The 13022-nt window shown below is 43.1% G+C and overlaps 1 protein-coding gene across 1 annotated transcript in view; it reads right to left on the minus strand.

The window, feature by feature from the left end:
• Nucleotides 1-13022, minus strand: part of CCDC36 (coiled-coil domain containing 36) — a 69260-nt gene that overhangs the window by 28725 nt on the left and 27513 nt on the right. Inside the window, exon 5 of the mRNA XM_026448007.1 lies at nt 1300-1474. Within this exon, the coding sequence (XP_026303792.1) occupies nt 1300-1474 (175 nt within the window). The remainder of the gene's footprint in view (nt 1-1299; nt 1475-13022) is intronic.

Consider the following 13022-nt stretch of genomic DNA (forward strand, 5'->3'; position numbering starts at 1 on the left):
AAAGACAGAAAGAAAGAAAGAGAGGGAGAGAAAAAAGAGAGAGAGGAAAGAAAGAAAGAGAGAGAGAGAAAGAAAGAAAGAAAGAAAGAAAGAAAGAAAGAAAGAAAGAGAAAGAAAGAAAGAGAGAGAAAGAAAGAAAGGTTAATCTCAAAAAATCAAGGATTCAAGAGACTCTGTTCCTCATTCTGGCCTTTACTCACTAACCTAGGCCTCAGAATCCTCATCTCCTTCTTCAAGGACATAATGTAGTATAGTTCACTAAACTATACAAATTACATGAAGTTTATTATTTTAAAAGGTCTGTCTAAAATAAAATTTGTTATTTTATTTCTATTTTATGAAAACTCTTTTTACTTATTAAATTCTCACAAACAATAGTATGACTAGCCTTAGGAAAATATATATACATATATATTTGCCTCTCCCTAGAAGTGGCTAAGGGATTGACGCTATTTTATGTTGCTTTGTAATAGAAGAAACTGCAAATATAAATGTTGCCATTTCAGACTATTAAGTCAAATGAGTCACTAATCAAGCACAAATCCCTTTAGAAGAGTAATCCTTACAGATGTACAATTCTAAAATATACTCCAACAGAATAAGTTATTTTTTAAGGCTAGAAAATAAGTATTGGTTGTTGGGTTTTTTTGTTTTGTTTGTTTGTTTGGGACAGAGTCATGCTCTGTCTCCCAGACTAGAGTTCAGTTGTTTGATCTTGGCTCACGGCAACCTCCACCTCCTGAGATCGAGAAATTCTCTGCCTCAGCCTCCCGAGTAGCTGGGATTACAGGTGCCTGCCACCACACCTGGCTAATTTTTGTATTTTTAGTAGAGGCGGGGTTTCACCATCTTGGCCAGGCTGGTCTTGAACTCCTGACCTCGTGATCCACCTGCCTCAGCCTCCCAAAGTGCTGGATTATAGGCGTGAGCCACCATGCCTGGCCTTGTTTTTTTTGTTTGTTTGTTTTTTGAGATGGGGTCTCACTCTGTCACCCAGGCTGGCGTACACTGGCAGAATCCTGGGTCACTGCAGCCTTGACTTCTTGGGCTCAAGCAATCCTCCTACCTCAGCTACCACACTCAGCTAATTTTTGTACTTTTTGTAGAGATGGGGTTTTGCCATGTTGCCCAGGCTGGTCTCAAACTCCTGGGCTCAAGCGATCCACTCACCTCAGCCTTCCCAAGTGCAGGGATTACAGGTGTCAGCCATTGCGCCTGGCCAGAATAAATATTCTTATATAATTTATCTCCATAATAACTGTGAAATGTGTGCAGAGCAATTCTGGAAACCAGACTCACCTCCAGAGAATTCTGTTGTGACTGTTTTGAATGTCTCAAGTGGGCACCGAAGTCCAAGGGTGCTGATAGGGTTTCTGAATTTTCTGGACAGAACTGAGATCCAAAGAGGAACTGGGAATCACTGAGACTGGAATAATCATTTTGATTATTATTCCAGTTGGATAACTTCTTGTTCCTGAAATTAAGCAAAAAAAGTGTATCAAATGGACAAATATCCCAACAAATGAAATCATAGTTCACAGCTGTCCATTTGAGAATATTTTGGGCAGAGTGATAGCTTGTTCTGACCTTCAAGTCCCCTGTATATTGTCAGTACAACGAAACACAAAGAAACACAAGGAAATTCTGAGTACCATACATTTTTATTAAAATCTGGGAACAACCAGATGGAAACTCAAACAGAAAAGACTGACATCGTCATTCTTTGTATAACAGCATTCTAGGCTACAACACCATATTGGAAATTACAGTTCATAAAATTGTAGAGATTAAGAGAATGTTATCATTTTATTTTATTGTTTTGAGACAGGGTCCTCCTCTGTCGCCCAGGCTGGAGTGCAGTGGCATGATCTCAGCTCACGGCAGCCTCAGCCTCCTGGGCAGCTAGGACTACAGGTATGTGCTACCACACCTGGCTGATTTTTGTATTTATAGTCGAGATGGGGGTTTACCATGTTGACCAGACTGATCTTCAACTCCTATCCTCAGGTGATCTGCCCATCTCAGCCTCCCAAATTGCTGGGATTACAGATGTGAGCCACCGTGCAGGGCCAAGAATGTTATTTTAATTTTTTTTTTGAGACAGAGTCTCGCTCTGTTGCCCAGGCTGGCATGCAGTGGTACAATGTTGGCCCACTGCAACCTCCACCTCCCAGGTTCAAGCCATTCTTCTGCCTGAGCTCCTGAGTAGCTGAGATTACAGGCACCTGCCATCACATCTGGCCAATGTTTGTATATTTAGTAGAGACGGGGTTTCACCATGTTGGCCAGACTGGTCTCTTGAACACCTGACCTCAGGTGATCTGCCCACCTTACCCTCCCAAAGTGCTCAGATTACAGTGATGAGTCATTGCACCTGACCAAGAATGTTATCTTTTTTTTTTTTTTTTTTTTTTTTTGAGACGGAGTCTTGCTCTGTCACCCAGGCTGGAGTGCAGTGGCCGGATCTCAGCTCACTGCAAGCTCTGCCTCCCGGGTTCACGCCATTCTCCTGTCTCAGCCTCCCGAGCAGCTGGGACCACAAGCGCCCGCCACCTCGCCCGGCTAGTTTTTTTTTTTTTTTTCCGGTAGAGACAGAGTTTCACCGTGTTAGCCAGATGGTCTCGATCTGCTGACCTCGTGATCCGCCCATCTCAGCCTCCCAAAGTGCTGGGATTACAGGTTTGAGCAACTGTGCCCAGCCAAGAATGTTATCTTTTTAAAAGATCAATCTGTTCATCATTAAAATAGATAAATAAAATAAAGTACATGCATTAGCTGATTCAGCAGCCATGAGCATTAAGTTAGATTTATATATAATCAGCCAGGCGCGGTGGCTCACGCATGTAATCCCAGCACTTTGGGAGTCCAAGGCAGGCAGATCAGGAGGTCAGGAGATCGAGACCATCCTGGCTAACACAGTGAAACCCCGTCTCTACTAAAAATACAAAAAAAATTAGCCAGGAGTGATGGCGGGTGCCTGTAGTCCCAGTTACTCAGGAGGCTGAGGCAGGAGAATGGTGTGAACCCAGGAGTCAGAACTTGCAGTGAGTTGAGTTTGCGCCACTGCACTCCAGCCTGGGCAAAAGAGCAAGACTCCTTCTCAAAAAAAAAAAAGATTTATATATAATCACATGGGATTTTGAGACTTCTCAAAAACATAGTTTTGAGTACAAGGAAAGGTAAAAATTAACTTGGCCAGGTACGGTGGCTCATGCCTGTAATCCCAGCACTTTGGGAGCCAAGGCGGGCAGATCATGAGGTTAGGAGTTCGAGACAAGCCTAGCCAACATGGTGAAACCCCGTCTCTACTAAAACTACAAAAATTAGCTGGGTGTGGTGGCAGGCACCTATAATCCTAGCTACCTGGGAGGCTGAGGCTGAAGAATCACTGGAACCCGGGAGGCAGGGGTTGCAGTGAGCTGAGATTGCGCCACTACACTCCAGCCTGGGCAATACAGCGAGACTCAGTCTCAAAAAAAAAAAAAAAGAAGAAGAAGAATTTACTCTATTACAGATCATTTATATAAATTTTTAAACGTACATTATACACACCAAACAATTATGTAATTGAGTGTATAGAAGGTAACTGGAGGGTACACATTAATTCTAGAGTGTGTGCCTACAGAGAAGGAACAGAGCAGGGCTGAAGGGAGAGAAGGAGCCATAATAAAACAATCACAGATAGACCTTGTTATGGACTGAATGTGTCCCCCACAAATTCACATGTTGCTATGATGGTACCATCAAAACAACCCTGATATGACAGTATTTGGAAATGGGTTCATTTAGGAGGTAATGAGCGTTAGATGAAGTCATGAAGATACGGCTCTTATGATAGGATTGGTGTCCTTATAAAAAGGGACACCAGTGGCCAGGCACGGGGGCTCATGCCTGTAATCTTAGCACTTTCGGAGGCCAAGGTGGGCGGACTACCTGAGCTCAGGAGTTTGAGATCAGCCTGGGCAACACTGTGAAACCCCATCTCTACTAAAATACAAAAAAAAAAAAAAAAAAATGGCACCCACTGAGCATGGTGGTGTGCACCTGTACAGTCCCACCTACTTGGGAGGTTAGGCAGGAGAACTGTTTGAACCAGGGAGTTGGAGGTTGCAGTGAGGTGAGATTGTGCCACTGCACACCAGCCTAGCAAGAGAGTGAGACTCCGTCTCAAAAAAAAAAAAGAAAGAAAGATATCTCTATAACAATTTGTGTTACTTAACATTGTTGCATAACTTGAGAAAACACGCTTTTCCTTTTTTTTCTCTTTTTTTTTTTTTGAGACAGAATTTCACTCTTGTTGCCCAGGCTGGAGTGCAATGGTGTGATCTTGGCTCACTGCAACCTCCATTTCCTGGTTTCAAGCGATTCTCTGGCTTCAGCCTCCTGAGTAGCTGGGATTACAGGCATGCACCACCATGTCTGGCTAATTTTTGTATTTTTAGTAGAGATGGGGTGCTAAGATCAGCTCAGTCATGGAGAGCCTAACCCAGTGGCACTAGAGGAATTAAAGACACACAACAGAAATATAGAGTGCGAAGTGGGAAATCAGGGGACTCAGAGCCCTCAGAGCTGACAGCTCTGAACAGAGTTTGACACACATATTTATTGACAGCAAGCCAGTGACAAGCATTATTTCTATAGCTTATAGATTAACTAAAAGTATTCCTTATGGGAAACAAAGGGATGGGCTGAAACAAATGGATGGGCTCTGGCTAGTTATCTGCAGCAGAAACATGTCCTTAAGGCAGAGATTGCTCATGCTCTTGTTTGTGGCTTAGGAATGCCCAGGAAGCCCTGGGTGGGTCAGGTGTTCTTTGCACTCATTCCGGTAAACCCACAACCTTAAGCATGGGCGTCATGGCCATCACAAACATGTCACAGTGCTACAGAGATTTTGTTTATGGCCAGTTTTGGGGCCCATTTATGGCCAGATTTGGGGGCCTGTTCCCAACATGTCCCCCTTTTTTGTTTGGCAAGGCAATAAAAGCAAAGGCAGCTTTGTCATGGTGAGCTAATTCTTGCAGGAGTTGAGACCTGCATCTGCAGACTATACAAAGATAAACAACACAGATTAAAGCACAATCATCATTGAAATCACAGAGCCTCCAAGTGTCTTTATCTATTTTAATGGGTTAATAGCTGCTAATCTCTCTGCAGCTCTTTCAAGCACTCCAGTTCCTGGCATTAAGGTCAGGTGTGCCTGGGAAGCTTTAAATATTTGTTCTTTTAATTTTGCAATATCCAAAGACAAGTCTGTAGAGTGTCCTTCTAGATGCTTTTTTATTCTTTTTTTTTTTTTTTTTTTGAGACGGAGTCTCACTCTGTCACCCAGGCTGGAGTGCAGTGGCCCGATCTCAGCTCACTGCAAGCTCCGCCTCCCAGGTTCACGCCATTCTCCTGCCTCAGCCTCCTGAGTGGCTGGGACTACAGGTGCCCGCCACCTCACCCGGCTAGTTTTTTGTATTTTTTAGTAGAGACGGGGTTTCACCGTGTTCGCCAGGATGATCTTGATCTCCTGACCTCGTGATCCGCCTGTCTCGGCCTCCCAAAGTGCTGGGATTACAGGCTTGAGCCACCGTGCCCGGCCGCTTTTTTATTCTTTTCCAAATTTTGATCTTATTTAAGAGCCATTAATAGTTTCCACAAATCCTTATGTTTAGCTCCTACAGTGGGCCATATCATTTGAGGTTGAGGTGCCACGATAGCGCCATGTTTACAGATAATAGGAACTCTTGCCATCTTTCTTACCATTTCTACCATCTGACCATTTGGTTTAAACCAGCTGAACATAGCGTGGCCGTGGCATGCTGACTGAGAGGTGCAATTCAAGCTAAACATCTCCTTAGGGGACCAATCAATAATGATTCCATAGGAATCGTTGCACAGCACCTCTGCCTGTTCTGCAATGCAATCTTCCCAAATAAGTACATTCATTATTTCTGGCCAGGTCCAATTCTGTTTACAAATAGGTTTTTGAGGGCAGTATGCCTCAATTATAGGAGCAAATTTATTATGGTAAATACTGAGACCAAAAAGTATGTGTAAATGTGTCATAGAGTGATTACATCCAGGCATTATTGCCAGCCAAAATTGATAAATATGCCCAATGAGTATAATTGTTCTGTGTCAGCCCTTGTTGAAGGAATACTCACAGCAATGGTGATCACCACTATCATAGCTATCATTAAATTACTAATTGTGACTGGTGTCCTGCTTTACTAAGGTTCTCTTCCGCCATCTGTGACAGCTTCTTGATCTGTCCCCAGGTAGGTGGCTGTGTTCAACAGGTGTTGCTCATGACACCTGGGGTCCTCCTCAGCATCAGTCTCAACATGGCTGCAACTGGTGGGTTTTGGGATCCTCCCCAAACCTCTTCCTGGGTATCTGGCTCATAAGTAAGGCTTCAACTGTCTCAATGGCACCCAAATTGGCTGTTGATTCTGTCCTGGAGAAACACAAGCATAACCTCTACCCCAAGTTATTATTTCGCCTATTTCCCAACTTTTTGTTATCAGATCTCTCCACCAAACCAGTTGTTCTGCTTCTGTCTTTGCAGCTAGTTTCTGTAGATGCTGTTCAGCTGCTGATACCATCTGGCCTTTAGGCAGGCTCAAAAAAATTTAAAGTCAATAATGCTAGATTCAATTGTATATGGGGTGACCCGTAGTCCCTGTTTCTCCCTTTTTGCTTTTGCAACTACTGCTTCAGGGAGAGATTCATTCTTTCTACTATGGCTTGTCCTTGAGAATTATATGGAATGCTAGTAATGTGTTTAATATTCCATAGAGAGAAAAATGTAGCTAGAGCTTGGCTAGTATAGCCTGGGGCATTATCTGTTTTAATAGAAGCTGGAATGCCCATCACTGCAAAATACTACAAAAGGTGACGTTTAACACAGGCAGAAGACTCTCCTGACTGGCATGTAGCCCAGACAAAGTGAGAAAAGGTGTCTACACATACGTGTGTATAAGACAGTCTCCCAAATGAGGGAACATGTGTGACATCCATTTGCCAAAGAGAATTAGATTCCAATCCTTGAGAATTAACTCCTCTTGTAAAAGATGAGGAATGTACCATTTGGTAAGTTGGGCATCGCTGCATGATAGCTTTAGTTTCTTTCCAGGTAATGCTGTATCTGTGTTTGAGGCCAGAGGCATTAACATTGGTTAAATTGTGAAAGTGTTTGGCATTAGATATTGCAGTAGCAACTAGGCAATCAGTCATTTGATTCCCTTCAGTTAAAGGTCCTGGGAGAGGCATATGAGCCCTAATATGAGTGATGTAAAAAGGGTGCATCCTACTCCTAACTGCTGTTTGTAATTGGGTAAATAAAGTTATCAGTTGTTCATCTGTATGAAATCGTAACTGAGCATTTTCAGTTAATTGTGTGGAATGAACCACAAAGAATCCAAAATCACATTAATAGGCATATCAGAAACAGTCAATACTTCAATTACAGCTACAAACTCCACTTTTTGAGGTGAAGTATAGGGCATCTGAAAAACTTTACCTTTCAAGCCAGAATAAGAAGTTTTACCATTTGTAGATCCATCTGTAAAAACATTCTCAGCACCTTCAATTGGTTTAAATTTAGTTATTTTAGGGAGAATCCAATTAGTTAATTTCAAAAATTGAAACAGTTTTGTTTTAGGAAAATGATTATCGAGAATACCCACAAAGTCAGCTAAATGGGTTTGCCAAGTAAGACAATTTATAAAAGCTTGCTGTATTTGTGCCTTAGTGAGAGGGACAATAATTTTTCCAGGATCATATCCATGCAATTTAACAATCCAAGTTCTCCCATTTAACATCATAGTAGCAATTTGATCCACATAAGGAGTTAGAGCCTGTGACTTAGTATGTGGAAGAAAAATTCGTTCTACTAAGTCGTGCTCTTGGGCAGTAACACCAGTAGGTGAATGACGAGTTGGAAAAATTAGCAAATCTAGAGTCTTCTCTGGATCTATTCTATTTATTTGAGCCTTATGGACTTGCTTTTCAATCAGCTGTAACTCTGTCTTAGTCTCTGTTAATTGTTGAGGGCTAGTGAGAATAGGATCTCCTCTAAAGATAGAAAATAGATTACTCATGGCATAGGTAGTAATGCCTAGAGCAGGTCGTACCCAATTAATATCCCCTAGTAATTTTTGAAAGTCATTTTATGTTTTCAATTGATCCCTACATACAGTTACTTTCTGTGGCACAATAGTAATGTCATTTACTAAGGTCTCCAAGTAGGAGTAAGGGGTATTAGTCTGAATTTTGCCAGAAGCTATAAATAAACCAGTGTGAGAAATCAAATTTTGCAAGTGATCATAACATTGGAGTAATATTTCTTGAGTGGGGGCAGCACAAAATATATCGTCCATACAATGAATAATGTAACACTGAAAACTTTTTATGAGTAGGTTCAATTGCTTGCCCTACGTAAGTCTGGCAAATTGTTGGACTGTTTAACATGCCTTGTGACAACACTTTCCAATGAAAACGCTTAGCAGGCTGCAGGTTGTTTACTGCAGGAATTGTAAATGCAAACCATTCACAGTCTTGCTCAGCTAAAGGGATAGTAAAGAAACAGTCTTTTAAATCTATGATTATTAAAGGCCAGTTTTTCAGAATCATAGCAAGAGAAGGCAATCCTGGCTGTAATGTCCCCATAGGTTGTGTAACTGAATTTGTGGCTCCTAAGTCAGTTAATATACTCTATTTACCTGATTGTTTTCTTAATAGCAAAGAGTGGAGAATTCCAAGGGGAAAATGTTGGAGTTATGTGTCCTTTTTTCTAATTGTTCAGTAAATAAGTCCTCAAAAGCCTCCAGTTTCTCTTTACTTAGTGGCCACTGTTCTATCCAAATTGGCTTATCTGTTAACCATTTTAAAGGTATAGGTTCTGGAGGCTTAACAATGGCCGCCATCAAAAATGATTTCCTAAACCTTGGCAGGAACTTTGTCTTTCTGCTTGAAGTGGTTCCTTCAAACCTTGCAAATTTTTACCTAGTCCCATACCAGGGACATACCGTTTCATGCATCATACGTTGACTTTGAGGGCTGCATAATTGCTCAGGAATTAGAACCTGTGCTCCCCATTGTTGTAATAAATCTCTTCCCCATAATAGTCCCAGGTTGTCCATCGGGCCCTTCACAATGCAAAATATAACTGCTTTAATATACTTCAGGGGCTTTACCAACTCCAGCTATGTTAAATTGAGCGGGCTGAATTGGCCACGTGGATGGCCAGTGCTGTAGAGAAATGATTGAAATGTCTGCTCCTGTATTTACTAAACCTTTAAATTTCTTTCCCTGAATAGTTATTTCACAGGTAGGATGTTTAACAGTAATTTGATTCACCTAATAACCTGCTTTGCCTTATTTGTGCTTCCAAATCCTCCTGTTCATTTAATTTCACTTTTCCCCATTTCTGCATATGGCACAATCAGGAGATGTGCTATACATTCTCCTGGCTCTGCTTTCCAGGGAACAGAAGTAGATATAACAATTTGAATTTCCCCATTGTAATCTGAATCAATGACCCCTGTTTGTACTTGCACTCCTTTTAAATTTAAAATAGATCTACCTAGAAGTAATCCTATCATCCCCACTGGCAAGGGTCCACAGACCCGTTGGAACTTTTTGCAGGGGTTCCCCAGGCAGAAGGCTCACAGCTTTTGTGCAGCATAAATCTGAGAGGTGAAGCTAGCTGAACTTTCTGGGTTGAGTGGGGACTTGGAGAACTTTTCTGTCTAGCTAGAGGATTGTAAATGCACCAATCAGTGCTCTGTGTCTAGCTAAAGAACTGTAAATGCACCAATCGGCACTCTGTAAAAACGCACCAATCAGCGCTACATGTCTAGCTAAAGGATTGTAAACACACCAGTCACCACTCTGTGAAAATGCACCAATCAGCACTATGTGTATAGCTAAAGGATTGTAAATGCATCAATCAGCATTCTGTAAAATGGACCAATCAGCACTCTGTAAAACAGACCAATCAGCTCTCTGTAAAATGGACCAATCAGCAGGATGTGGGCGAGGCCAAATAAGGGAGTAAAAGCTGGCCACCTGAGCCAGCAACAGCAACCCGCTTGGGTCTTCTTCCACACTGGAAGTTTTGTTCTTTTGCTGTCCACAATTAATCTTGCTGCTGCTCACTCTTTGGGTCTGCACCACCTTTAAGAGCTGTGACACTAGCCACAAAGGTCTGTGGCTTCACTCCCAAAGTCAGCAAGACCATGAACCCACCAGAAGGAAGAAACTCCAGAGACATCTGAACATCTGAAGGAACAAACTCCGAAGGAACAAACAAACTTACAAATCTTTAAGAGCTGTAATACTCACCGTGAGGGTCCACGGCTTCATTCCTGAAGTCAGTGAGACCAAGAACCCACTGGAAGGAATACATTCTGGACACATTTTGGCGCCCAACGTGGGGCCTTTGCCAAGCGGTGAGTACCATCAGACCCCTTTCGCTTGTTACTCTGTCCTATTTTTCCTTGGAATTCAGGGGCTAAATACCAGGCACCTGTCTGCCAGTTAAAACTGACTAGCGTGGCCGCCGGAATAAGGACACGGGTGTCAGGCTTTCTAGGAAAGGGCTCTCTAACAACCCCTAACTCTTTGGAGTGGGGAACATTGGTTTGCCTGGAACCAGCTTCCGCTTTTCCTGTACTTCTGGGCTGAGCCAACGGTTGACAGAGATGAAAGTCATTCAGCTCTGGGGTCCTGACAACAAGCTGGTTGACCCTGCGGCCATGAGTGGAACTCAAAGTCATGTCACCCAAGCCAAGACTCACCCATCTATCCTATCTATCCTGACCCTTTCCTCCTGGATCCTAATGGTTGTCAGATAAACTTTCTCTAGCTTCTCTTCTCTGAGGCTAGTCCTGCTTCTAAAAACCACTCCCTGTCTCTGGTGCTTTTCTAGTTTCTCCCGTAAGAATGATTTCTAGTATAAACTCCAGGACTCTATTCCCTTCTTGAGGCATCTGGGCTCACCAATCAGAAAGACATAATTTTTGCCCAAAGTCCTGCCATAGGGGGTACTATCTGGAATTTTAGTATCTCTCTTCAGAATAGCAGGCCTAACAAAAGCTATTCCTGAAGCTAGGATATAGGGAGCTTCAGAAATGATATCCTTTCTATTCAAGTAAGGATAAAAGGCGTCACTCTTCCAACCCTGGAGATCCCTCCCTTCCCTCAGGGTATGGCCCTCCACTTCATTTTGGAGGTTTCACATCTTTTTTTTTTTTTTTTTTTTTTTTGAGACGAAGTCTCGCTCTGTCGCTCAGGCTGGGGTGCAGTGGCCAGATCTCAGCTCACTGCAAGCTCTGCCTCCCAGGTTTACACCATTCTCCTGCCTCAGCCTCCTGAGTAGCTGGGACTACAGGCGCCTGCCACCTCACCCGGCTAGTTTTTTGTATTTTTTAGTAGAGATGGGGTTTCACCGTGTTAGCCAGGATGGTCTCGATCTCCCAACCTCGTGATCTACCCGTCTCGGCCTCCCAAAGTGCTGGGATTACTGGCTTGAGCCACTGTGCCCGGCCGGGGCTTCACATCTTTATAGGACGGGGTAAAGTCCCAGTACTAACAGGAGAATGCTTAGGACTCTAACAGGTTTTTGAGAATGCGTTGGTAAGGGCCACTAAATCTGATTTTTCTCAGTCCTCTTTGTGATCTAGGAGGACAGGCAAGGGTGCAAGTTTCCAAGAATGTGTCGGTAACAACCTTCCTTGATCCTCTTTATGGTCTAAGAGGAAAACTACGTTTCTGCTGCTGTGTTGGTGAGTGCAACTATTCCGATCAGCAGGGTCCAGGGACCGTTGTGCATTCTTGGGCAAGAGGTGTTTCTGCTGTGCATTGGTGAGCACAACTATTCCATTCAGCAGGGTCCAGGGACCATTGCAGGTTCTTGGGCTGGGGGTAGCAACAAACGAAAACCATGGGCAGTTTTGTCTTTCAGATGGGAAACACTCAGTCATCAACAGGCTTACTCTTCAAATGCATCCTAAGCCATTGGGACCAATTTGACCTGCAAACCCTGAAAAAGAGGCGGCTCATTTTTTTCTGCACTATGGCCTGGCCCCAGTATTCTCTCTTTGATGGGGAAAAATGGCCACCTGAGGGAAGTATAAATTACAATACTATCCTGCAGCTTGACTTTTTCTGTAAGAGGGAAGGAAAATGGAGTAAAATACCTTATGTCCAAGCTTTCTTTTCATTGAAGGAGAATACACAACTATGCAAAGCTTGCATCCCGCAGGAGGACCTCTCAGCTTACCTCCATATCCTAGCCTCCCTATAGCTCCCCTTCCTATTAATGATAAGCCTCCTCTAATCTCCCCTGCCCAGAAGGAAACAAGAAATCTCCAAAGGACCACAAAAACCCCCAGGCTATTGGTTATGTCCCCTTCAAGCTGTAGGGGGAGGGGAATTTGGCCCAACCCGGGTACATGTCTGCTTCGCCTTCTCTGATTTAAAGCAGATCAAGGTCAATTTGGGGAAGTTTTCAGATGATCCTGATAGGTATATAGATGTCCTACAAGGTCTAGGGCAAACCTTTGATCTCTCTTGGAGAGATGTCATGCTATTGTTAGATCAAACACTGGCCTTTAATGAAAAGAATGCGGCTTTAGCTGCAGCCCGAGAGTTTGGAGATACCTGGTATCTTAAGTCAAGTAAATGATAGAATGACAGCTGAAGAAAGGGACAAATTCCCTATCAGTCAGCAAGCCATCCCCACTATGGATCCCCACTGGGACCTCGACTTAGATCATGGGGACTGAGTCACAAATATCTGTTGATCTGTGTTCTAGAAGGACTAAGGAGAATTAGGGAAAAGCCCATGAATTATTCAATGATGTCCACCGTAACTCAGGGAAAGGAAATCCTTCTGCCTTCCTCGAGCGGTTATGGGAGGCCTTAAGAAAATATACTCCCCGGTCACCCGACTCACACGAGGGTCAACTGATCCTAAAAGATAAGTTTATTACCCAATCAGCCACAGATATCAGGAGAAAGCTCCAAAA

Source organism: Piliocolobus tephrosceles, chromosome 2, assembly GCF_002776525.5.
Source record: "Piliocolobus tephrosceles isolate RC106 chromosome 2, ASM277652v3, whole genome shotgun sequence".
NCBI lineage: Eukaryota > Metazoa > Chordata > Mammalia > Primates > Cercopithecidae > Piliocolobus > Piliocolobus tephrosceles.